A 27,863-nucleotide genomic window follows, 5' to 3' on the forward strand; every position below is an offset into this window, starting at 1 on the left:
TCAAAATATGCATCCAGCTATATATACAGCCAGCCATGATCCAAACAAACATCACAATTAGTTCCCCTTTGAAATCAATGAGCCTTCAGGGAGTTGAGCACACCCAATTTACATTGCTTTCAACAAAACGTAGGCTGAAATGCTGTGTTTCTTACCTGGGAGTAAGTCACATGAAACTCATTGGGATTTACTGCTGTGTAGAGCCATGTAGGATATGTGCTGCTGATTGCAGGATTATGTACCCAGTATATTGCTTCCACTGAATTAACTTTAGGTGGATTACGTGCCTAGAGAAATCTACTCTGATGCACAGGAGCCTGTTCCTGGATTGGAGTGAAAATATATGGGGCTAAAAGAATCCCCATGATGACCTCTCTTGGTGTCCACAAAACCTCTGCACACTCCCCACCCACTCTGGCCTCCTTTCAGAAGAGAGCAACCACAGCCTTAAACAAGTACATAGAAGCCAGAGGGGACCATGAAAATGACACTGCTCTTTCCTCCTCTCCTTTTCTATTCAACTTTTCCAGACTAAGATCAAGACCAGCGCTGCTAATCTCAGTCTTGAAAAAAATCCATAGAAGTGAGAGAAAGGTCGTTTCCAACTTCCTGCGTCAACTTTATGGACTTTGGCACCCTGGGCTGCAAAGTAGAAAAAGCACCCTATACACAGTGCATGTTTAAAAACACAGAAAAGGGTCAGTTTGAGGAACAGATCTGATACAATGGGGCAGAAGGCGAGTGAAAAAACCCAATGGTGAGAGGGGAATAGAGTGGCTGATGGTTCCTGGAAAGAGCTACTTCTGTCAGCCAGCACAGAGAGGAGGAAGCTATCTTTCTTTGTGTCTAATAATGCATCTACAATCTAAGCATTTACAGTAATGTTTCACTTTTTTGCTATGCACAAGTGAAGAAAATACACCATCTTCAGTACCAGTATGCAGAAACAAACAGCTTAAAATTTCAGTTTTAATTGGGTTAAGTTTACACACAATACCAGTGAGCGTTTTTAGGCCCATACATATATTACAATTTACAAGCAGATCATGCAAACATTCATCAGAAGCATTATAAAATTACATGCACCAAAGATTCTGCAGTGGTTTGAGAAAGCACCTGTTCTAACATTCCAGTATGCTAGAAGCTACTGCTGAACAGCTTGGGCAATGAAGATTTTATCTTTTTAATACCATAAGTGATGGGAAACCAGCATACATTAAGTAGTTTGGCAATTCAAAATGTAATTGTTTAGCTCTTGAGAGCTCAAAGTACATCTCGACAATCCTTAGAAATGAACAACCCATCAGGTAGGCCTGTACTAAGATTGCAGGGACATTCACGGCTAAGGTAAGATTCAAACCCTAGACTTCTGTTCATGCTCTCTCCACTTTCAATAATTTTACATAGAACACTGATGTATAAATATCAGGGTTGGTTTTTAAAAAAAATATATTTAACACCTGAATCTAGGCACTAAGCTTCAAAGAAGTGATGAGGTTAAAACCATTAAAACAACAAACATACCAAATACAGTTTAAAATGGGGAAACACATGGCAACATGTAAACAGTCCTACATTAACACAATCTCCCTTTCTCCCTAGGAGTGGGCAATATAAGGCACTTGTAAAACAGGAGAATTTTCTTTAATCTCAACCTCCATAAAAGCCAGTGGCTAGTCCTCATGACTGCCAAGATGCCTCTTGAACACATTGACAGCAGAAAATGGTATTCTATAAGGGAAACAACGCAGATCTCTTTGGCACAAATCCAATACAGACTTGAGTGGGCTTAAGCCTTTAAGAGCACAACTCTGTGCTTCTGCCTCTAATGTTTCTCTTCTCATGCCCAAAGTGATAGGAATTTATTCAGAACTTGGCATATGGCCTGTGTTTGGCCTTGCTATTTTGCCTTTAAAAACAGGGATGGGCAACCCTCCCCCCCAAGATGTTGGACTTTCAACTCCCATCACCCCTGGCCATGCTGTCCAAAAACACCCAAAGGGTCACAGGTTCCTCATGCCTGTTCTAAAAATCTTATCAAGGCAAAAAGTTTGGTGCCAATTCCACACCTGAGCCAGATTTGAGAGATTAAGTAACAACCACAAAAGTTATCTCGGCAATTACAAATTTAACATGTTTATTTTGGCATAAGCTTCCTGGACCACAGTTCAATCAGATGCAGGGGAAGACTAAACTGGCAAGCAGGCACTTGTGGTTTGTGTGCAAATGGGTACATAATGCTTGCTAACCTGCATCTTCTGCAGTTGAAATGGATCATAGTCCACAAAAATCTCTTATTATAATGAAACTTTTTCGTCTCTAAGGTGCTTTAAGTCATCTGGAGGGCTGCATGTTTCCTAGCCCTGCCATAGTATCAAGAGTTTCCAAAAAGAGAGAGGATAGAACAGGGTGGTTGGAGACACACACCCCCCCCCCCGGCAGATTCTTACTTCTAGCCAGACCCCATCCTTTCTCCCCGACTACTTGACTTCTCACCAGTTTCTCGTAGATTTTACCAAGACCCAGCAAATCCTTTAGACTGCTTGATCTTTGCATACTTCTGTGTCAGGTGAGGTGTCGGCAATCTACAGTGAAAATGGCCAGAACACCTACTTCTTCAACAACGAAGAGTGCTTTATTATCAAACAATAAAATGGGTGGATCTGCAGGGGATAGGAACCTGTTACAGCAGGGGGTGCTCCCATCCTGATGGATTCCCAAAACACCCAAGCAAACACAAAACGGAGATCTGAGCTGTGGATGGGTGTTGAGGGCATAGAAAACAGATAAAGCTACACTGCAACGATCCCCTCTCCAAGCTAGCAGCAAAGTAGAAAGGCGACCATATTTCCTTGGTTTGAGAAGCCCACCTCCCCATCATAAAGCAAACCACCCCAAGCACACAGGATTGGCACAGAGCTGCCGGACCGAACCCAGGGGGCTGGACTGGAAGATCCTTCCCAACTATAATTCTATGAAGAGGCCATGAGGAAACGCAGCTGGTGACAGATCCAGAGGCGGCCTCAAGTTAATTTCAGTTCCTTCTCAGTGTCTACAGCAGGGGTTGTCAACCTGGTCCCTGCCGTCCACTAGTGGGCGTTTCAGGATTCTAGGTGGGTGGGAGGGGGTTCTACAGCACAAGCTGAATCTTCCTTCCATCGAGCACTGGTGGGCAGTAAGGAAATTTTACCATCAAGAAAGATGCATTTGTGGGCGGTAGGTAAAAAAAGGTTGACTACCCCTGGTCTACAGGGAAGCAGGAATTCCCTGCCTGCCCTCTGGACTTGTTTGAGGTGGGAAGCAGGCTGCCATTCCTACATTCTTGTTTTCACAGCAAAAAAAAATGCAGGTATGACAAGAAAAAAACCTATCCCCCCCCCCCAATTCTGGGGAAGCAATAAGGCACTTCATGATCACAGGATAAAGTCTGTCTGTTCCAAGCTCCTTTCAAAACAAAAACCAAACGTATTTTTATTTTAGCTTAGTTTGTCTGTTTTTTGGCCTAGCAGTCCTAGAACCACAAACAGGCCTCACTCCATGGAGATCAGGGATGTAAGACACTCCCTGCAGCTGAAGCCTTTGTGCAACTGTCTGGATTTTGGAGCCTCCAAGGCTTTAAACCACAACTCCCCCCACCTTTAAAGTTTAGACCTGGGGTTCGATTTGAGGAGCAGCTGCATGTCCAAGAGAGCCTTCTCTAGGTAATGTGCCATCCGGGCTGCATTTGTTTCGGCGCAACTGTTGAAGGCCGAGATGGCAAAGTTGATATGTTCGTCCATGGGGTTGTAGCAGATCCCGTAGCCATCTGGGACCACTGGGCCAAAACACATTACGCAGTCAGTCTTTGCAGGGACCTACAGAGGAGGGGGAGGAGACATATTCATTTGTATCAGTGGTCCCCAGGCTCTTTCAGGACACCACCCCGCTTGGTTCCACCAGAACCCCCCCCCCCCATAAAAAGCATTCAGAATAGCGGCTTGCACAACCCACGAAAGATCACAACACAGTAAAATTCAAAACAGTAATAATTAGCTGCACTTTTATTCAAGATCTAACTAAGGTTATTTAGTTTAATTCAACAAGCCCATATGTCCCCTCCTTGATTAGTCAGGCGAGCTGCTGTTTACCTGGCTGGTGGAGAGCTTGAAGTGCATGGCAACAGCATACGCAGTATCCATAAACAGTTCAGGCATGCTGACAAGGTCCTCAATGGCCTGGAGCTTCAGCCCCAGGAGGTGGCGATCTATTGCATCCCCTCTAATTGCCTAAAGGGTTGAAAGAAATGCATTGCAAAAAGCTACACCAACAAACAATGGGCAGCAATGTTCTCTCTGCAGCCAGATACAGCTATAACACCCAATTTTTTATTTTATTTTATTTTACTGCACTGCATTTTTATCCCATACTTTCTCCAAGGAGCTTAAGGTAGTTCTCCCCCTCCTCGTTTAATTCCCACAACAATCTTGAGAGGTCACCTGCGGATCTTCATGGCCAAGTGGGGGAATTTGAACCCTGGTAAATACTTTAAATAGATTTTTGAAAAAGGGATAGTAAAACATCAGCAGGTGGGGGCTATCTGGGCAAACAGATTTCCAGCAATTGGTGGAATTCATGTGCCTTCCACGAGGTGGGTGCCACTGCAGAGTAGACTCTACCAGACAGATTTCTGCAGGACAGGCATGGCCACAAGGGCTTTCTCTGACAGTTAAAGTGGGCTAGTTGGTCTAAATTGGGGCAGGGGAGAAGGCTCTCTCCTGGATAACTTGGTACCATGTAGGGATATGAAGGGAATCCAGTAAAAGTTGGTCCTGATCTGCACTAACCTCCTGAACAATGTGTGAATTGGTTTGGGTGTCCACTCAGCAATGGGCATATAGCTGGATCCTCACCCACCTTATGGATCACATAGGAGGTGATCCAAGGGCTACCTCTTTTGTTGTTTTCTTGTTTTATGGAAGTAATTGCAAGCTCACTAGCAGGCAAGACTCCTGCTGTGACACACTGAAAACTCTTCCTACTAGGCACCTATTGGACCACCAGAGAATCTGCTCTCTATCAATGAAGGGTGGCTCATTAAGGCAAATGGGGCATTATAGGAACTTACCATGTCAGTGTAGGCACGATGAGCCTGGGTGGCTTGTCTCAGTAGTTCCACCTTCGCCAGGTCCTGAGGGAGGAATGAGAAAGAACAGCTGCTGAAAACTACTCCATTTCAACAGCCCACCTGCCTAACAAGAGTTCCAACTCTTTCATTTATTTTCCATTCTGCATTTGTAAGAACTCAATCTTCTACTGTGGCAGCACCTAAACTTGGGAACTCCCTGCCTACTGACATCAGGCAGGTGCCTCCACTGCACTCTTTTCGGTGCATGCTAAAAACATTTTTGTTTAGACACGCCTACCAAGATATTTAGAGGGCCATGGGTGGCGCTGTGGGTTAAACCACAGAGCCTAGGACTTGCCGATCAGAAGGTCGGTGGTTTGAATCCCGCGACAGGGTGAGCTCCCGTTGCTCGGGCCCTGCTCCTGCCAACCTAGCAGTTCAAAAGCACGTCAAAGTGCAAGTAGATAAATAGGTACCATTCCGGCGGGAAGGTAAACGGTGTTTCTGTGCGCTGCTCTGGTTTGCCAGAAGCGGCTTAGTCATGCTGGCCACATGACCTGGAAGCTGTACGCCGTCTCCCTCGGCCAATAAAGTGAGATGAGCGCCGCAACCCCAGAGTTGGTCATGAATGTACCTAATGGTCAGGGGTCCCTTTACCAAGATATTTAGAAAGTCAATGCAAGTTTCAAACTGTTTTTAGTCTATTGTTATTTTAACTTTTTCAGAGTCTAAGATTATTGTTCATTTTTCTTACTGATAATTCTATTGTTTTATTATTTTTGGAAAACCACTTTGAAGGTTTTTATTTTTTAAACAAACAAAATGGATACCCACAGCAGAGGTGCACAAAAGGATTGAGGCTCGCAGAGTGTTCCTGTAAATTTGCTAGGGAGAACTCTGTGAGAACACTCCCCTTGTGACCTGACAGGAAGAGGGTGTAGCTATTTATCTTTCTCCCTGCCTGGGCACACTCTCCTTTCTGCTCTTCTTCACTCTTCCACTCTTCTCCAGCAAAATGAGAACATCTGCTGGGGGAAGCTTGTTGAAAAAAAAGTATCTTAAATGGTTCCCAGAATGAGCAGATAGTTGGAACCTGTCATATATTGTCAGGAATTTCATTCCACAGAACAGGGGCAACCACACTGAAGGCCCTGCTCCGAGTTACTGCACAGCAAGCTTCTGCGGTCTTTTAAACTAGCAGGAGAAGCTCTCTTGCAGACCACAGTGACCTACTGGGTATATAAAGGGATAATCCTTTATATACCGAGTAGGTTACTGTGGTCTACAGGAGAGCTTCTCCTGCTAGTAACCTCTGAAGTACAGTAACCTGGTCCTAAGCAGTATAGTGCCTTATAGGTTAGCAGCAACACCCTGAACTTGGCCTGGTAGCCAAGGTAACTTTTCACACATCTGTGCTGACTGTTCTTCATGAAGAGTATTATTTTTCCAGTAAAAAGGGTCATCACAGGAAACCTCTCCCCAGACCCTTTAAAGCTCAAATGGTCTTTGGGTAACATGGGCTGTCCCATTGCTCGTTGTCTGTCATATCGCCAATCTCAAGCTAAGATCGTTTCGGTGATTGATATGTGGTGAATAAAAGATGTTTATTGTGCCATCCTAACCATTTTTACATAGAAGTAGGACCTACTGAATTACTCCCAGGTAAGTGGGGCTTGGATTGCAGCCTCTCTTAGTTTTAATAGCCATATCTCAATTTTCTATTAATATAATATACAAAGCAGCTTACAATGAAAAACAAAGATACGGTATACTGAATATGAAACATTAACGTTTTCATAAAAATAGCAAGGAGAACAGGTATGTTCCAGCAGAACAGTTTCTGGGCCTCTGCTGCACCCTTAGGGGTTTCACTTCTTTTGGTAACCATGAAGCAGGACTTCTCCTCTCTATGATCACATTTGGGCTGCTCTGGTTGCCAAGGACAACAGTCTCTATGGTAGTTCTAATTGCTACCTGTGTTATCACTGGCTGGCTGACAGATCTTCTTTTAACAAATGAAGCCTTTATTCATAAGAGACCATTCTGAATGGTTCGATCCAGCGTGGTTTATAAGTTATGTTTGGGTTCCATCCAGTGCTGCATGAGCTGAAGGCCCTCATACAATGGGGAACTTCCCTCTTGCTCTCCATGGGGAGGGGGGAAGCCATCTAAGGGTCAATATGGGCAGCAAAGGAATCCGCTTTTCCCACCTGCTTGCCAGAATCATCCATGGCTTGCACAAACTTGAGAGAATCTACAGAGGCAGAACGGATCGTGTCTGTCCGGCCCAGGCGGAACATCCGGAGTGAGGCACTCTCATAGGTGGAACAGGCCTCCCCATACATCCTAGGAGGAGGTTGACAGAAAAAACAAGCAGAAGAAACAGCCAGCAGATCAGAAATGACTCTTTGAAGAATTTGAGAGAACGCACATCAGGTGAGCCCTGCTAGATCAGGCTGAAGGGGACCAATCTAGTTCCAGCATCCTATTCTCACAGCAGCCTGTCAGAGAGGGTCCTTTTACAGGTATTTTTGAATACCCCACAATTACTGGGGTCCCATTAGTCTCCTTTGCTGGAAGTTCTCAAGAAGGTTTCAATTTGAGGCCTTTCAAATATCATTACCGCTTATTCTTGTGCCTTTCTTTTTGCAGGGGGCAAGGATTGCCACAGAACCTTTGGGCCTCTGCAGCTGCCTGTCGCATCTCTGAATGAACCCCTGCTCCTTCCAAAGCAGTGCACCTTGCAGGGACACAGGAGGCGAGTTCCTCCTAGAGGAGGGAACCCCTCCTGAATTTAAAACTGAATGCCTTGGGGTGTGGGACTGAAGGATGCCTCAGAAATTGGGAAAACATTCCTCTATGGAATTTGGAACCCGCTGGCTCTAGGCCAGGAAAGTAGCCCTCCAGCCCTCTCTATCTGGCCCTTGGTATTCTCCCCAGACCACACCCAATGCCTTGCTTTGCACTATCCATGAGTTCTGATGTGCCTAGAATGTGTCCTTGACATCTGATAACAGTCCTTGTTTGCCTTGTTAGAGGGTAATTAGTGTGTTACACTACACTATTACACTAAGTACTACACTAAGGTAAACTTATCATTTGTCGCTCTCCCACTTTCCCCCCAGCATGCGGCCTCCCGGAAGGAATGCAGCCTTTGGGCTGAAAATTTTTCCCTAACCTTGGTTTCAGTATGTTCAGACTGCATAAACTGTCAAGCAGACTCAAGAAAGTTGTTGTGAAATTTCTGGTTGCTACTAGAAAGTAAAGTAGAGCACCTGTCCCCTTCCCCTTCCCTGTCACCTACCTGTAGTAGGCCAGCTGCAAAGCAATCTGGATAAAAGCATCTGGACTGATCTTTTCCGACTTGGGGAAATTCTTCCCAAACTGGTGGAAGACAATTGCACTGATATCCAAGTCTTGCACCAGGCTGCAGAAGGACAGAGGAAGACGTGCTTTCTTGAGATGTTTATCAATAGGTTGGAGAGCTAGATGTTTCTGGCAATATCCCTGCTGGTATTTCCATCAGCTACTGCTCCAATGCTTCCTGCCCGCTACACATTTGACTCAATGCTTCCTGCCTGCTACACATTTAACTTCAAAGGACTAGGAGAATGACCGGCCCTTTAAGAGACTGCAGATTACTTCTTTCTGCCTCACGTCTGTGCTACCGCATGCAACAGCAACAAAAAAGATAATTACTCTGAGCCCAATGAAAAGATCTTCAAGATTCTAAACAGCCCCTCACAGGAACTAGAAACTTGATTCCCCCCTCTTCATATTTGCTTTAAGTGGAAGCTGAGATAGCCAGTCTCCATCCTGTGTTGGCATGACTCTGGGGAAGTCTTTTTCCTCTTGTTCATTCCTGAACCTGTCTCCTCTGGAAAACTCCTATTGTGCCCCATGGATAACTCACATGTTAAGGTTCTGTTTCGCTTTCTCGATATCATTCTTCACTTCTGGGGTGATGTTAAACCGGAGTTTCTTAGGCATCGGCAAGGGAACCATGGGAGATCTCACCAATTCTGGTTTCTTTCTACCAAAGAACAACCACCAAAGAGATGTTAAGAACAGAAGGTGGTGTTTTCAGTTATGAGCATCACATCCTATACAACACAGCAAAGAACAGGATCCTGGATGCATAAGGCCCTGCTTCATGTGCCCCCTCCAAGGGAGGCGTGGAATGTGGCAAAAAGAACAAGGTCTTATCAGTGGTGGCTCTCTGGCTGAGCATTGCCTTCCCCTGTGAGGTGCACTTGGCACCATCAATATTAGGCACCAGGCAAAGATGGTCCTGTTTACCTATGCATTTAGGTTTTAATTGGGATTTTAATGGTATGACAATGGAAGGCAGGGGGAGAGAACAACATGTCTTGTTCATGCCCCTTACAACTTATATAATATCCTGAAAATGGCATGGCTCCCTGGCACTCCATAAACAGAAGAGCTGTTTTTATGTGTATGCTGCAACATTTTGCTGCAGGCCCATTTGTGGAAATAATATTCATTCACCTTACAGGGCTGGTGTAAGGCAGGGGTAGTGAACATCAGCCCTGGAGACTGAAGTGGTCCTCTGAAAACACCCCCTCAAGATCTAACAAATATGGAGAGTAATGGCTTAAAAAGATTTATAAAATAAAAATAAAATAAACACAGAGCTGGAGAGGGTGAAAAGGTTTAAACCTTTCCACCATGCCCAGAGGCCTGGTCATCTGTTGAGTGTATCCCCATCTGCACACATGAGGAATGGGAGGCTATGCACAGTCTTGGTGGGTGTTCGTACATGTAAGTTTATACAGCAGGTCTCCTGCAGGCTTGTGTGGCTGTGGCTGTGGGGTGGCCAAAGCCACTGCTGGCATGAGGCCCCCAAACAAATGGCCACAAATGAATGCAGCCCTTGGGCCATAAAATATATATATATATATATACAACCCCTGCTATAAAAAATTACTATGAAGTAATATATGTGCATTATATAAAACAGTGGATCCCAAACTCGCCCCCCCCTCCCATGGACCACTTGAAAACTGATGAAGGTCCTGGCAGACCTCTTAATTATTTTTTTCTGCCTACATCCTAGATGCCGAATGATTTTTAATTGTATATTTATTGCTTCTTTGATTTCTTGTACATCACAGTTTACTGCAATTTGAATTCCATAGAATTCCAAACTGTAATGCAATGAGATACTGGTACAGTAAGCCCGCATCTTATATGCATTTAACTTGTGTGCATTCAGCTTTATGTGCTCGGCAATTAAAAAAATTAAGGGGGTGGAAAGTAGGTAGGCTATATGCGCTTTTGGCTTCAGGTGCGATTCCTGGAACGTAATCCCCATGTAAGTTAAGGGCTTACTGGACATAACAGAAGCAATAGCCAGAGTTAAAAATGAATATGAACACTTAATGTGATGCATGTGCCGTCTCCTGTCTTTGGCTAGAAATCCACAAGTATGCCATGGACCACCTAAATGCAGCTTGCAGACAGCTGGGAACCCATGATATAAAAGATAAGTATTATCATGAACAATCCATCATGGGCACAGCCACTTACATTCCCAGTAGGAGAAAGGATCACATTCACAGAGAAACAACAGAAACTTACGTATAGTTCACAACATGATCTAGTAGGGCGACAATAGGGGGACCCTCCGAGGGAGCATGTTCGTACACCAAACCACAGGAGCCATCCTCGGCCACGATAAACTGCAAAGCAATTTTTGAGACAGTGAGAGAAGGGCTGCATGGGTGAACAAGCCAGAGATGAGGGGCAAGGAAGCTGATAATGGGGATCTTTTCTCATATTATGTTATGCCAACCTTTATTTATGCCATGATCTACAGTAATAAAGTATAGAAAAAGTTCAGCCTGACACAGCTTTGATGATAGATAGATAGATAGATGATAGATAGATAGATAGATAGATAGATAGATAGATAGATGATAGATAGATAGATAGATAGATAGATAGATAGATAGATATGGAAGGGGAGTGATTTAAGGGAAGAGTTGTCTTAGTGGTGGAACTTCATTCATCCCTGCTGTCTTCCTACAGTGAAGCTAAAACAGAGTTTTAAACCTTCCGTGAAGGAATGAAACTGCTATAGGAAATAATTCTATTGCACTTTAGCCACACACCCCAGCACCCACCTGAAGCGTTTTATCAAACCAGCGGTTCCCACTGTTCCAGCGACTGCCCCCACCGTGCAACATCTGGGCAGCCACACGGCTCCTGTAGATATCGTCTGAGACACGGGGCATTGGTGCATCCAGGCAGACAGTGAAGATGCTCTTTTCAATTGAACGCACAGACTCTTTGTTGGTTTTGTCTGGAGAAAAATGTCAGGAAGGACCAGAAATGGTGCAAAACATTTTACCACACATTTCTCTACATGCATTCAAAAACTGTTTATAATTTTGTCTTAATATACACTTTTTCTTTTTACAAGTAAATTCCCCTAATACAATGCAATTCTGCATGCTTTTTTTAATAATTTAAAAAAACCAAGCTCTTCTTAGTGCACATTTTAGCGTATGCATTTTACAGTCCATCTCTGTATCAGAGCTATTTTCAACTATTTTTATATATGAAATTGTTTTTAAATGTCTGCATCATTGGTTATATATGGGATTGTTTTTACATTTTTATGGTTGGGACGGTGTGTGTGTGTGTGTGTGTGCGCGCGCACACACACACACACACAATTTTCAACATAAAATACAAGAAAGAAAGAACAAACTAATCTAGGTTGGAATTGTTTTTATTGTGTTAATCCACCCGGGTACCCAATGGTGGTTAAGAAATTTATTGTATTTAAACAATTTATATACCACTTGACTACAATAATCTCTCCGTGGTTTACAAAAATACAATATAACAATATAAATACTCTGAAATGAAAAAAATTGAACCTCAACAAAAATGCCCATTGGAATAAAAAAAGTAGGGGTTGGAAGTTCAACAGGAAGAGAGGGTCTGTCTGACCTTGACTGGAAGGGAGCTGCATAAAATTAGGCCCACAATACTAAATGCCCAGTTCCTGGTGAATATGCACCCTGCATCCGAGCCATGGGGAACCACAAAAATATTTTATTGTCCACCTTATGCAGTTGGAGAACTGCATCAACAAACCCTGAGATGGACATGTTTTCAAGGATGACTGTGTTTGGGCTTGCATATTGTTCTGGGAAGTGGGAAGGAGGCTGGGCCAAATTTCAACCTTCACCCCCACCTGCTAGGGAGGTACACTCCCCGTCCCCAGTCTGGCATCTCCTTCCACAAGGGTAAGGCAGCCAGTTCAATGGCACGGGTACCATTTCAAAAGACTGACCCTTGATGAGGTTATTGTAGGCCTTTGCCCAGCTGTTGCGATGGTTGGTGGTCAGGATCCCAATTGGCTCCTTGTTGGTTTGGAGGGAGGTGTTCCAGATCTTCTCCAGCTGAATAAATATCTGGTCAGTCGTCAGGGGGCTGCCATCGCTGCTGTAGACATCCAGCTCAAAGAACTGGGAAGAGGGGAGGAGAGGAGAGGAGAGTCTGGTGCCTGGCACTCATATTTATTCATTCAAAATAGAGCAAGTGAGGATCACACACATAAAATGCTGAACTTGGTCCATCAAATGGCTGACGCGTTTCCCCCTTACACTTGAACTTGAGGACATCCAGTGAAGCTGAATATTGGAGGACAGATAAAAGGAAGTCCTTCACACAGTGCATACTCCCAAGCATCTGAAAGACCGCCTCCTTCCCTACAGACCCTCTTGGATGCTGAGATCAATAGGAGGGACCCTCTTGGTGATTCCTTTTAACTTAAAGGCTTGGGAGTGTCAGTGCCCCAAGGAAGGGCCTTCTCTGTGGCAGCCCCTAAGCTGTGGAACTCCCTCCCATCAGAGGTGCACCTGGCACCTTCATTACACAGCTTCCGGCAAATGATGGAATAAATATGCTTTTCTTTGCCCTGGCTTTTGACACTTGAGGTGTACAGTTTTAAGACCCACCTTACTTATGTGAAGGTAAGTTATTTTTAATTGTTTTTAATATTTTGTTTTAATGCTGTAACCTGGGACCTTAAGATGAAGCGCAGTAGTAGTAAATAAATAAAGCTGCGCTATGGAATATTCTCCCACATGAAGGTAGAGATGGCCACCAACTTGGATGGCTTTAAAGAGTAGACAAATTTGTTGCATATATCAATGGCTCCCAGTCACAGGTGGTTATTCTCTGCCTCTATGGTTGGAGACAGCAATGCTGGGAACCACAGGAAGGGAGAGTGTTGCTCTTGTGCTTGAATCCTGCTACCGAGTTTCCCATAATGGGCATCATGTTGCTACTGCTAGGATGCTGGACTAGATGGGCCACTAGCCTCATTCATCAGGGCTCTTCTTGCATTCTTATTTTCATTATTGCTTTTGGAGTAGTAAAGTGCATCACAAAACTCAGATGTGTGCAGAAACTAGTAAGGGCATTCCAACCTGCTTATTAGGCTGCTTGTGTGAACTTATTTAAAAATGTGAACTAAACAAAACCCTCCAGCAACCCTATGCCTACCCCACCTTTATACAGAGATGGCACAGGGAATGTGAAGAAAAAAGGAGCATGTGGTCTAGTCCCAAAACTTCAAATTAACTGAGAGCTGCCTGCATACCTGGAAGTTGTGGACTACAGTGATATGCGTTGAAGGCTTCTTTCCTTTTGCGTAATTCACAACAGAGTCCCGTTTGGGGCCAGGGATACGGCAGGAAGAGAGGATTTGGTAGTATTGGTTCATGCAGAGGGGTTTCCCACCCAGGTATTCCACAGGAAGTGTCTCACTGGTCAAGGAACAATGAAGAGAAAGAAGATTCAAAATTGTTGTTGTTGATGATGATGATATGCTGTCTGTCTGACTGTGTTGCCCCAGCCGCTCTAGTCTGCACAGCTTCCACCAAAATATCAAAACATAAATAACCTGAAACACTGAAAACCTCCCTGTACAAAGCTGCTGTCGGACGGCCTTCGAGGGAGGCTGTTTTATGGAGCCAGGCACAGTTCCACAATCAAACATTCAGTTTTGTCGCAGGGATGGGGAACTCGAGTCGAGAAAAAAACATCACTATGGCTCTGTTTTTGAAATCAGGGCAATTGACTTAAGGAGGCCGTTTCAAATTTCAACAGATCAGACAAAGGTGTGTGTGTGTGTGTGTCTGCAGGAGTGTTCACATGTTACATTCAGCAAGTGTACAATCTGCGTCCACAAACAGTTGAGCTGCACAATTCAACAAGTGTACCCTCTTTTGCACAAAAACCTGTACCTATGTGGAGACATTGTGTACCCATGTTCTGTGTAACGTGTGAACAAGCCTTGGTGTGTATAAGACAGGCAGGGGGATTATTTATTGCATTCCCCTCCCCATCTTTTTCTCCAAGGCGCTCAAGGTGAACTACATGGTTCTTCCCCTCCTCATGTAATTCCCACAACAACCTTGTGAGGGAGGTTAGGCTGAGAGCAGCACCAAATTTAGGGCAGTGCAGGCAGGGTGCCAAGTCGAGGGGGCACAAAATCCGTAACTGAGAAGATCCATTTGGAGGTGCCAAATTTTGCCCTCACAAAGGGACCATGTTACAAAAGATTACCGAAGTCCACCCCCTCGCAAAGGGCACCATGTTACAAAAGATTACCAAAGTCCACCTGCTGCTGAGAGGCAGTGACTGGCCCAAGGCCACATCCAGTGAGCTACATGGCTGAGGGAGGATTTGAATACTCCTGATATATTCAGAATTAAGTCTTGCCTGTAGTCAATTAGATTAAGACTAAAACCCTAACAGAGCTGAAATACGTACTACTGAAAATAACACTGTATTGCTATCCTGTTTTCTTTTGTTGTTTACTCTCATGCAGGAGTTTGAATTGTGGGGCAGAGATCTGCCCTTTTGTACCTAAGCATCATGCATACAGATACTGCAATACGAACATATATTTATTTAAAATGTCGTGACCCAGCGCTCTTCAGCCAAAAAGCAGCTCCCAGGGTGGCTGATGGTGGTTAGTTATAAGACAGCCTCTACCCTCAGACTTACAATTTAAAGGGCACAAAAGGAAAGGAAAAGGAGAGGAGGGAGGGATGGGGGGGGGAGTGAACCACTGGGAGGGTGGGTGGGAAAGAAGAGGCAACTCACTTGTCAATCATGGTTTTGAAGTCCAAAGCCCCCTCAATCAGCTTCGCAGCAAACCTGCAAAAAGCAGAAAGCAGTGGGGAAATGGAGATGTAACACAGATTAAACAGCAGGAGTGCAAGAGCTCTTACCTTATGCAGATCCTCAGCCAGCGGCCTTATACTTAAAAACACCTGGAATCCCAGTCTAGTTTATACATTCTGTAGAATCACACGATAAAACTGTCCCATTTTTCAGGTCCTGCTGGGTGCGTGTGCCTGCTGCATGTCTGAACACAGCTGCATGATGGTCAGTGGGGATGGAGTGACACAACTCCCCACATGTAAGAGCTGTTCGACAGTGGAGCAGATTCCCAAGAGAGGTGGGGGGATCTCCTTCCTTGGAGGATTTTAAGCAGGGGTTGAATGGCTATCTGTATGTTGGAGTTGAGAGTCTTGCATTGCTGGGGGGTTCGACTAGATGACCCTCGGGGTCTCTTATAACTCTACAATTCTGTGATTCTATGTAAAAAACCCAGCATGGTTCAGTTTAGATTTCTTTCTGATGAAAATGCACCTCCCCCGCAAGAGGCAGCTTTAAAAAGCTATCAACATATTTACTAAGAGTTTGAATCCATTTATTTTTATTAGAATATAAGATATAGGTACAAAAAAGAGAGAGCAGGAGCCATTTTCAGCCAGAGGGCCACATTCTGCCATGGGTTACCTTCCAGGGGCCACATGCTGGGGGTGGGTGGAGCGAGAGAAAAACGTGGGCAGTGCAACAGATGTGACTGTTTTTGCCCCAGGAGACTATGTTCTAGCCACAATAAAGTCAGAAGGCTATATCCAACGCCATACTTAGATAAGACCCACAAAAGTTGACAGAAACTAATTTGCATGTGCCTACCACAAATGAAATGTAGCTGAACCCAACCCAGAATACATACACAACCCAGAATACACACACAAATAACATCCCTCCACCCTCCATCCAGGAATAAGAGAGGCATTGTGACAGTTCCACAACACATTCCAGGTAAGCAGCTGCACTCAAGGGGAGTGGGGAGGAGAGAGTAGCAGCCTGGAGGGGTGTGTGTGGCTGAGGGGGAGTCTCAAGGGCCTCACAAAGAGATTTGGAGGGCCAAATTTGGCCCCCAGCCCAGATGTTTTCCACACCTGGTTTTAGGACTATCAACTGCCTTCACTGACGCAATCAAAAGCAGCAACATCCACAGCCACCTGGGTTATCTCAATAACCTGCTGAATTGCAACACCTATCCTGCAGGTGGAAAGAGTTCTGAACTAGCAAACAAATCACCACTGAACTCAGCCAAGACTTACTTACAAGCAGAAAGGCCTAAGACTGAGAGGTCAAGCTTTACTTACTTTCAAATAAACACAATATGCCATTTGGGCTAAACATCTACAGATTTTTTTTTTAAGTATCACTGCTCCTCTCTTCATTAATTTATTTGGGATTGAGCATCAGGGTTCAGTATATTCTGGGGCTGAACCCTGGGGGCAGATTTACCCAGGACAGGCAGCCTTAGACACTGGAGTGTCAACACAAAGAGGCAGAGGATCTTTTATTCCACTGGTCCTTGCTCTTTTCTCTGATTGGGCAGTATTTATAAGCACAGCAGGAGAAAAGATGAAAGGTGAACAGAGGCTGATGGGGGAAGTGTGGGAAAGGTGATCCTGTACAAAGGTCAAGGCGTCCTTACAGGGAAAGGACAACACAGATCCCTGGGGCAAAGGTGCAATTAAATATATATTCCATCCTGCTACACCCAGAGAAGCTGCCCTGTTGCATTTCATTCCAGTCTCACCTTTGGTTAATTGCTCCCGCACTTTCATCCTCACCCTGAAACATTCCACCTCCACAGACTGTGAGCTCAGGTTTCCCTTCCCCTTGACACTGAATCTGCAAAGTTAAGTCTGTGCACCCAGCCCCAAAAAGTGTGAGCCAAAAATAAAAAGGAAATGATTGTGTGTGTGTCTGTGTGCACATGCATATATGAACATTGATATGGGATTGCAAAGCAGCCGGGTGGAGGTGTATGTGATATTTAAAGTACATTGTGTTATACCCGGAACTGCCTTTAAAGACAGTTCGGAAACTTCAGCTGGTGCATAATTTGGTCGCCAGGTTGCTCACCAGGGCAGGATGTTTTGAGCATATAACACCAATCCTGACCTGGCTGCACTGGCTACCAATTAGTTTCCTGGCCCAAGTGCTGGTTTTGACCTCATGTGGTTCAGGACCCCATACCTTACAGACTATGTCTCCCCATATGAACTGACCCAGTCCTTGTAACCGTCATCTGAACCCCTTCTTTGTGTGCCTCCTCCATAGGAGGCTCACCTGGCGCCATATCTTCAGGTGCCAGGCAAAATCAATTAATTAAAAAGCAAACTAGGCCTTTGGCTGTTAACTACCTATGGCCTTTTAGAGTGCAAGGAGTGGTTTTTAATGTGTTTTCCCCACTACCCACCCATCCTGGTTTTAATGTATGTATGTGGTGGGTTTTTCTGGTATGTCGCTTTGAGTGGCCTGTGTTGGCAGGTGCTGGGACAGAGCAACGGGACCTCACCCTGTCGCGGAGATTTGAACTGCTGACCTTCTAATTGGCAAGCCCAAGAGGCTCAGTGGTTTAGACCACAGCGCCACCCATGTCTCGCCTCTGGAGTGTACCTGCTTTCTGCAGACAAGCTGATCATCCTCCATGAAGCTTCATCCTAACAACTCTCAGCATCCTGAACAAACCACAGTTTCCATGATTCCTTGGACGAAACTACAACTGTTTAAAGTGGTAGGATACAGCTTCAAATGTATGCTGCGGGGGGTTCTTGGTTAAAGATAGGAACAGTGTTGGCTTCCAAACTTTAAGCTGAGGCCACATTAAGGAAGAGACCTGCTGAGTAAACCACAGAATCATAGAACTGTAGAGTTTGAAGGGATCCAAAGGGTCATCTAGGTGAACCCCTTGCAATATAGGAATCCGAGCTAAAATAACAGGAATCCCAGCCCAAAATTCTGTGTTTGCCAACCAGCATCTTTCAGGGAGCCCGAAAGCAGGGCATGGAGCCTTACTACCACCGTTACCTTTCAGTAGCTGGTATTCTGTGATAAGAGTTCACAATGCATAATTAAATCAGCATCCTATTTTCAAACACATCTTGGAACCTGAACCTCCAATGTGGTCACAATTACCTTAGCTGCCCTTGCCGATCCAGAAAATCCTGTTTGGGCAAAACTACTCCAGGACTGGAATGTACCACCACAGGCAGCCGATACTCTAGATATGCGGTTTTCAGCCACCAGTCAGAAAGCTGGGATGAGAACAGAGAAGGTATCATTAGCCCAATGCCATTTGGGAGTAGGGTGTTTCACTCAACATGTTGTTATCAGTGCATGGGTGGGAATCGTTGCCGGCTAGCCCCACCCTGCCATAGTGTGCCCCGGATGGCCAAAACTCCATGGGTGGGGCTAGCTGGCACCGCTCCACTTCCCTTAATACCCTGTGTGAACAAGACTTTTGGAGAGGGCAATGATCCTTATAAACTTGAATATTGGCTACAGGCTAATCTAGCTGCAGAATGGAAAATAGAACAGGCAGGTTTTTCCATACAATACGGGCCTCGGTCCTCAACCCAGAAGCCCAGCATGTTTTGCCTGAATTGGAAATGATAAGAATGTCTTTTCTAAGTATAACACAGTTTATATGTCTTTACTGAGTTTTTCTAGTATATATAGATTACTACTGGTGGGGGAGGGGTTCATTCCTTTAGAGTTCTACTTAAAAAAATTAGTGTTCTAAGAGAATTGGCAATGTATTTATTTTGCCGATTCCTGACATTTTGCTTGTGTTTCACACACATGTAGACACACACAAACACACACATTATGAGAAAAAGAATATGATAGAAGGGTGTACAACTTACAGAAATTTATTAAAACAAGAGGGAGGAGAGTATAAATTAAAACAATTTAAGGAATTATCAAGGAAATTAACAGCATGGTTCCAATATCATAATTTGAATGAAGTATTTAAGAAAGATAGGATACGAGGGTTTGGGAAACAAAGATCACAACTGGAGAGAGACCTGTTGGAATGTAAGGTAAAAGTGTTGTCTAAAATGTATAAAATATTATTGGAATGGGAGACAAAGGACGAGGAAGTAAAATCCTCAATGATGCACTCGGCAAAAGATATCAATCATAATATAGACATGGAAGCGTGGGAACGATTGTGGAATATGGATATAAAATTTACAGCATGTTATGGTATGAGAGAAAATGATATGAAATCTAACCAGTGGCGGAGGAACGGGGGTGCAGCCCGCCACAGGTGTCATCACTGAGGGGTGTGTGTGACAAAATGAGATTTTTTTTTTTTTTTTAAATAGGGCTCACAAAACTTTTTAGGAGTGATGTGATGATTTAGGCGCCTGCAGGTTCCACGCTGCCTAAAACGGCAGCGTGGGACTTGCGTCTGCCTAGAGTGGTACCTCGGGTTAAGAACTTAATACGTTCTGGAGGTCTGTTCTTAACCTGAAACTGTTCTTAACCTGAGGTACCACTTTAGCTAACGGGGCCTCCTGCTGCCGCTGCGCCACCGCTGCGTGATTTCTGTTCTCATCCTGAAGCAAACTTCTTAACCTAAGGTACTATTTCTGGGTTAGCGGAGTCTGTAACCTGAAGCGTCTATAACCTGAGGTACCATTGTACTGCCTCTCCCTCAGCTGCCCTACAGCTGAGGGGGAAGTGTCGGAGAGGTCCCAAGCGTCGGAGAGACTCGCCCAGTCCCATGGGCAGATTACCCTGCCCCTGGCTTCAGGACACCACCCCCGCACCAGATACCTGAGTGGCTAGCAATGCCGCTGTATCTAACACTGAGTAAACTGACAAAAATGTATAAATATAAATCAAATAACTGTTGGAAATGTAAAGAGAAAGAAGGTTCGTTTTATCATATGTGGTGGTCTTGTAGTAAGGGAAATGATATATAATGAATTGAAAATGATGTTTAAAGTAACCTTTGTATAAAACCCCCCAGAAGCTTTTCTCTTGGGAATTATAGCGACAAAATCAACTAACCTGAATAGAAATTTAATTATGTATGCGATTACAGCAGCAAGAATGCTACTTGCCCCAAAATGGAAAGAAGCAGAAGTCCCAGCAAAGGAAGAATGGATACAAAAACTTATGGAATATGCAGAAATAGTGAAACTTAAGAAATCAAGATAACAAACATTTATAAAATAATGGAAATGGTTTATTGAATATTTACAGATAAATTGGCAGGATTATTGTAAACATTGGCAGGATTATTGTAATAACCTGCAGTTTCATACGAGTATATATTTAAAGTAGATAATTAAATGAGCAAATAAATGAGTTTGGATATGCAGAAGATATTAAAAAATAAATTTAAGGAACTGCAAAAAGAGGGGGAAGTCAAACCATGAAATGTTAAAATGATTGTAAAACTAATGAAATGTATAACGGTAAATTTGAAAAGTATTTAAAAAGAGAGGCTGGGTGGAGAGGAAGAACAGGGGATGATGACATATTAGGGCCTAGAAGATGAAGATGTGAAGACCTGGTTGGGGGGGGGGGGCGGGGGTGGAGAGAACACAGAAAAATTGCAGGGTGGAGAAAATACTGTCCCTTTCTGCCTATTTTGCCTCTCTCCTTGAAAAATGGTTTCTAGTTTTTGTTTCCAAAGACCAGGGGGTGGGGGAATCCAAAAATTTGTGTCTATGGAGGGGGGAGGTGATTCCCCCACCCAATTTTCCAGTTTTTTTCTGGGCTTTCACAACTCTACCAGCAGAGCCAGGGGGGATGCTCATTAGGTTCTAATGCAATTTGCACAACTTCATTTCAAACTGGACAAGGGTGCTGTATACCTTAACAACTCTAGCCATGGTCGGTCCCCCACCCCCATTTCCCCCCCTCCTTGTAAGAACATAAGATAATGGATCAGGCCAGTGGCCCATCTAGTCCAGCATCCTGTTCTCTCAGTGGTGAAAAAGACGCCCCAAAGGGAAGTCCATAAGCAGGACTTGAATACAAGAGCAACACTCTCCCCACTTGTGATTCCTAACAACTTGCACTCAGAAGCATTGCTGCCTCTTTGGAGGCAGAGCATAGTTGGCATACAAATAAAATGATTAAATGTTTGATTGATTGATCATGGCTGGCAGCGATTGATAGCCTTATCCTACATGAATTATTCCAATCCTCTTTTAAAGCCATCCAAGTTGGTAGCTTACATTGGCTCCCAGTACATAGAAAGACCTAATTGGCGCCCAGTATGTTTCCGAGCACAATTCAAAGTGTTGGTACTGACCTATAACGCCCTAAACGGCCTCGGCTCAGAATACCTGAAGGAGTGTCTCCACCCCCATCGTTCAGCCTTGACACTGAGGTCCAGCACCGAGGGCCTTCTGGTGGTTCCCTCATTGCGAGAAGTGAGGTTACAGGGAACCAGACAGAGGGCGCTCTCGGTAGTGGCACCCGCCCTGTGGAACGCCCTCCCACTAGATGTCAAGGAAATAAACAACTGACTTTTAGAAGACATCTGAAAGCAGCCTTGTTTAGGGAAGTTTTTAATGTTTGTTGTTTTATTGTGTTTTTAATGTACTGTTGGAAGCCGCCCAGAGTATAATTTGTTGTTGTTGTTGTTGCTGCTGCTGCTGCCATCACTGCCTCTTTTGGGAGTTCCAAAGTTTAACCTTGCACTGTGTGAATAAGAATATTCTCTTCTCTCTGTCCTGCATACTTCCATCATTAAACTTCACTGGATGTCATGACTTATAGTATTATGAAAACTTGTCTCTACCTACCTACTTTTTCTGGCTAATTAAACAATCAGTGGCCTTTTAAACTGTGCGTGTGTGTTTTTGCTTATTATGTTATGCATTTTTCTGTTTTTATATTGTAAACCGCCCCTTGATCCTTGGATCAAGGGCGGTCTAGAAATTTTTAGTAATTTCAATAATAAAAACAACAACTGCCTTCCCCAGATGAAAAAGGGATCACATGACAGCTTTAACACCTTCACATCTGCTACAGCAGTCCTGACCTCCTCCAGCTGTGACCTACCCAGTTCTCATGTTTCCGGGCTCTTCTCTCCAGTCCTTTCTGTAGCCTCTCCCCAACACCGCCCTGTTTCAGAAAATCCTCCACCAGCTCCCTGGTATGGCTGAGTTCCTCCTCACTGATGATGGGCTGGAGCGCAGACAAGTAGCGGTCCAACGTCTGCTGGAGAGGCGGGATGGGGAGGTGAGGCAAGCTCTCCTGGTGGGCAAGATACCGGCCCGGAAGTTTCCTCAGTGCCACCGGCCTCAGCAAACCTGATGGCTTTGCCTGAAAATCCGCAGAAAAAAACATATGGTCACTTACTTTATAGCAGAAGAGGAAGCACCTGCCTCCCTCTCCAAATGCACCCATTTCACAGGCCTCACTGAGGTGGTCCACCTTTTTACTTCAAGACAGGGCTCACTAAAGAGTGGTTCACCATACTCTGTCCCTAAATAATGGGAGGTGGGAATGATTTATTACCCTCTCAGTAAATATTGCCTGACTAAACAGAGACATGATGCAACATAATCCTAAACCTTTGGCCATGAGGCATTTTCACTGGATAATTTGCCATCAGAGACCAGAGGCAGATCTTTCTGTATATGTGCAAGGAAACTGAGCAAGATCATTTCATTGAAGCCAAAGGGTGCATTCCAGTGGAAGCTAGTTCAACAGAATAAGCTGGGACTTGCTTCACAGTTAAGGATCAGGGAGGTTAGTTACTGGGCAAAACAGGGTTTCAGACTCTGGGAAACCTGCACTAATGCATAGCATGTGTAAGGACACCAGAAGAACCCTGCAGCTGAATCAGGCCTCCAAAGCCCAAATAGTCTGGCCTGCTATTCTCATAGTGCCCAACCAGAAGCAGGACCTAAAGACAACAGCAACTCTCTCCCCAACTGGGATTCCCAGCAAATGGTATTCAGAGGCATATGGTCTCCCACAGTGGAGATAGGACATCTTGCCCTTAGTAATGCCAGTCCTCAGTTTTCTTCCACATTCCTCTTTTATACAGTAGTGTTTAACTCTGGGCCTGAAAGGAGGTCATGTATCACTTTTAAGAGATTAGAAGCGTAGACCATTGTGACTACCAGCATGTTTCAGTGGTGCTTTACAAACAATTTAACCTATCTTTATTTATAAGAAATACATAAATAGCACAATTTCATTGGAACAAAAATCAAAGCAGTACGCAACAGATATATGCACAATATTTTTTTTTAAATCATAGATCACCAGTTAACTGTAACAGAATTGTCACTTTCTCTCTCTCTCTCTCTCTCTCTCTCTCTCTCTCTCTCTCTCTCTCTAATTTAATTTTCTGTTTTACAATTTTAAATATTCATTTAAACATCCTTAACTGTTATGTACTAAGCTTGGATCCTAGAACATTAGGCAAGTAGGATCCTAGAATGCAACAACTGATTGGCTTACAGGAAAAGACCAATCAGGCTCCAGGAGGGAAGCAGAATCAGCCAATCTGATTGGACTCATTGTGTAAATAATGTATATAAAAGCCTGAGGTTTTTTTTGGGGGGGGGGGGGGGGGGGGCAATTCAATGTTTTACAAGCTGCAATAAAGAGCATGAAATTACTACAGGACTCAGAGTATATTTCATTAACATATCAATGACTTCCCTTCTTCTCTTTCCATGGTTCATTTTGCATATCATAAATCTCTGCATATTTTACAAAAACTAAACCATTCAGTATTCCATTATTGCATCCATCAGAACTTATTTACACTGTTGAATTTATCTTAATGCTGCCAACGTTTTCAGGTATACACTCCCCCCCCCCCATATATTCAATAAACCTTTTCTAATCTTCTCTAAATGTATGTTCTTGTTTTCTTATTCTGTACGTTAAGTCTCCAAGATGCACATATTCTGTTAGCTTAAGTTGCCATTCTTTAGTTGGGACCTTACTCGTTTTCCATTTTTGGGCTAACAAAACATGGGCCACAGCAGTAGCATACATAACCTTTTTGACACCTGGGAATTTCAGTCTGAATAATCCCCAACAAAAAGTATTCTGGGGTTGTTGTTTTTTTAAAAGGACTTTAAAACCTGTTTTTTCAAATCATTATGGATTATTTCCCAATACTTTTTTTACCCTTTTACAAGCCCACCACATATGAAGGAAGGTTCCCTCAACCTCTTTCCATCTCCAGCATTTTTCAGTCTTATTCAGTCTTATACATCTTAGCAAGCCTACTTGGAGTTAAATACCATCTGTAAATCATTTTCAAGTAGTTCTCCTTCAAAGAATAACATTCTGTAAACTTCAAATCACTTTTTCTAAGTTTTTCCCAGAGGTTAAAATCTGTATTCTTCCCTATATCTATTGCCCAGTGTGTCATAGAGGCTTTGACAAGCTCGTCTTTTGTTTCACAATCTAATAACAGATTATACGTTTCAGACAAAAGTTGTTCTTTGTTTTGTAGATGTTCTTTTTCAAATTGTGAGCTTTGGTCTGAAAACCATTTTTCCTGTCTATTTTAAACATTTCACATAACTGATGATATTGTAACCAATCTGTAACATGGCTCCTTACATTTTCCATTGATTTCAGTTTAGCTTCCCTCTCTGTAAAGTGCAGCAATTCCCTGTAAGTTTCCCACTCTCTAGCCATATTAACTCTCTTAATTGTAACAGCCTCGATAGGAGATAGCCATAAATGTGTTTTCCTTTCCTGCAAATTTTTATATTTCTCCCAAACTCTATACAGATTCCTCCTAAGAATATGATTCATAAAACTTTTATAAATTTTCACCTTCCCATACCAAAGACATGCATGCCAGCCGAATTTTAAATCATAACCTTCCAAGTCCAGGATGTCTGCATTATCCAATGTAATCCATTATTTTAACCAACACAAACAGGCTGACTCATAATACATTAGCAGGTCTGGCAGGGCAACGCCTCCTCTTTCACAATTTTATGTTGAAGTCTTGGATTTCCCCACTTCCAGATGAATTTAGAAATATCCTTCTTCCATGCTTTGAAGCAGCCTGAATTATTTACAATTGGAATTGATTAGAATAAAAACAGCATCCTGGACCACAAATTCATTTTGATAGCCGAGATTCTGCCAAGCAGGGAGAGCTGCATTCTCGCTTTTCTCTACGTTACGTCTGACAATATAGAAAAGTCTTCAACAAACATTTTAAAAATCGATGCCAAAGACACCTGCTGCATTCATTTCCTTCTAGTCAACTCAGATTTTCTATGAAGCTAAGGTTATTTTGGAGAGACTTTAGCACATTTTTCTAATAAAAAAAGCAATTTTTAAAACATTTACTATTTTAAAATTATTTTAAAAGATTTTTTTTACACCTTGCCCCATCATCTGCAATTACAAGGGTCATGTTCTTGTTTAAAAACGTATTATTAAATTTGCACACCATCTTTCCTCCAAGGAACTCAAGCTACTATATACGGTTCCCCCCTCCCCAATCTACGCTTTATATTCACAACAGCTCTGTGAGGTAGGCTACTCTGAGAGGGTGTCAAACCCAGTGAGCTTCACGGCCAAGTAATAAATCTAAACCCTGATCTCCTAGGTCCTAATCTAACACCCTAACCACTGCAGCAAGAGGGACGCTGCAGCACTGTGGATGCTGCAAGCCTAGGGCTTGCAGATCAGAAGGTCGGTGGTTTGAATCCCCACAACGGAGTATGATCCTGTTGCTGGGTCCCTGCTCCTGCCAACCTAGCAGTTCGAAAACACGCCGAAGTGCAAGTAGATAAATAGGTACCACTCTGGTGGGAAGATAAACGGCGTTTCCGTGCGCTGCTCTGGTTCGCCAGAAGCGGCTTAGTCATGCTGGCCACATGACCTGGAAGCTGTATGCCGGCTCCCTTGGCCAATAAAGCGAGATGAGCGCCGCAACCCCAGAGTCGGTCACGACTGGACTTAATGGTCAGGGGTCCCTTTACCTTTACCTAACCACTGCAGCACACTGGCTTTGCATGCTAATACAGGCCCACTTTACAAGATTTATTTATTTATACTATTTCATGAAATTTATGCACCGCATGATTGTAAGAAACCTCAGAGCAGTTTACAAAAAAGATAAAACAATCACTAAGAAAAATGAACAATTCTATAATTTAAGACTTTCAAAAAGTTAACAATGGACTGAAAATGGATTAAAACACATCAACTTTCTAAATAATTGGGTAGGTCTCGCCTATATGTTTTTAACAGGTGCTGAAAAGAGGACAGTGAAGGTGCCTGCCCGATATCAATTGGCAGGGAGTTCCAAAGTACAGGCACTGCCACACTAAAAGATTGAGCTCTTACAAATGTCTCAAGCATTATCACAAACATGTGTGCGACGTCCTTCAAATATTAAAAATGGGCTATATAAGCATTTTATTATTAACAACAACATCATTATATATATATACAGTATATGTGTCGTATATGCCAGTGTGGTGTTGTGGATAGAGTATCAGGACTTGGGAGACCAGGGTTCGAATCCCCACTCGACCATGAAACCCACTGGGTGACCTTGGGCCAGCCACTCACTCTCAGCCTAATCTGCCTCACAGGGTTGTAGTGGGGTTTAAATGAGGACTAGAAACCAGAGACCAGGGTTCAAATCCCCCCACTCAGAGAACCGAAAACGAGCCTCTTTGTTTTCTCCCATTCTTTGGCTAAGAATCCTCCTGTACTTTTTAAATTAGAGAAAAAAGATTCTCCTGTTTGCATAACTTCGCCCCCCTCCTCACATGATCTGCCAAAGAAAACCACACATATCTTGGAGACCAAGAGTGCTCTGCCAAATAAACACACCCATTAGAGAGGGAGAAATCAGGAATGTTCCTTCTCCAGAAAACAAGCAACAAGAGTTACAGGACACGAGTTAATTCTTCCTTTTCTCCTTCCAACAGCCCTGCCCCTGGATCTTCCCTGAAGTCAGACCCCTAATCCACCTACCCCTGCACCCCACCCCCGCCAAAAAACCCTCTTCTTCCAGCCACAGAATCTGAGCCCTTTCCTCGCAGCTGTACCCCCAAAGATTCAAAGACAGCAGAGAAAGTCACTTACCATGTTCCTCGCTAGGAAGGCAAGCATTGCACTGTACAAGTTTGCACCACCCCCTTTTTTCTGCTTAAGAGTCGAGGCTCTGCCTCGAGGCCAAAGTCCTGAGCTATTGGCCTTGGAGAGAGCAGAGGGCAGGGAGCTGCAGGGTGCAACTTCAGTAGCCCAGCAAGAGGCACCCACCACCGCAGCTGCAACAAGAATTTGCAGCTGCTGTGGGGAGGAGCTAGCAAGCAGCCATCTTTGGAAAGGGCAGCAGCCCCCCTAAACAGAAAGGGGTAAGGAAGCAGGAGAGGCTCCGCCATCTTCGGGTTGGGCACACTCCCCCCGCCCCCCATATTTTGGGAATCCGCTGCGTAGTGTTACATGCAAGGGAAGTTTACTATTGGTTGCATGCTGCATGCTTTCCTGGAAGTAAGCCCTAATGAATACAGCTAGACTTACATCTGAGATGCACACATGTTTGGGTGTATCCAGCTGAGTTGCA

The 27,863-nt window shown here is 43.9% G+C and overlaps 1 protein-coding gene and 1 long non-coding RNA gene across 2 annotated transcripts; one reads left to right on the forward strand and one right to left on the reverse strand.

The window, feature by feature from the left end:
• Nucleotides 1–955: 955 nt before the first annotated feature.
• CRAT (carnitine O-acetyltransferase) lies at nt 956–27,625 on the reverse strand. The gene is made up of 14 exons (XM_079961368.1): nt 27,383–27,625; nt 22,346–22,609; nt 18,449–18,567; nt 15,257–15,310; nt 13,746–13,911; nt 12,432–12,606; nt 11,251–11,429; nt 10,706–10,806; nt 9,018–9,137; nt 8,409–8,531; nt 7,315–7,450; nt 5,105–5,167; nt 4,128–4,265; nt 956–3,854 (listed from the first exon to the last, which is right to left on the reverse strand). The coding sequence occupies exons 1-14, from the start codon at nt 27,407–27,409 to the stop codon at nt 3,639–3,641; spliced, it is 1,881 nt and encodes a 626-aa protein (XP_079817494.1). The 5' UTR covers nt 27,410–27,625; the 3' UTR covers nt 956–3,638.
• LOC307207587 lies at nt 7,461–8,333 on the forward strand. Its single transcript, XR_013834748.1, has 2 exons — nt 7,461–7,540; nt 7,757–8,333. It is a non-coding gene; the product is annotated as an uncharacterized lncRNA (long non-coding RNA).
• Nucleotides 27,626–27,863: the final 238 nt, after the last annotated feature.

Source organism: Podarcis cretensis, assembly GCF_951804945.1.
Source record: "Podarcis cretensis genome assembly, chromosome: Z".
Taxonomy (NCBI): domain Eukaryota; kingdom Metazoa; phylum Chordata; class Lepidosauria; order Squamata; family Lacertidae; genus Podarcis; species Podarcis cretensis.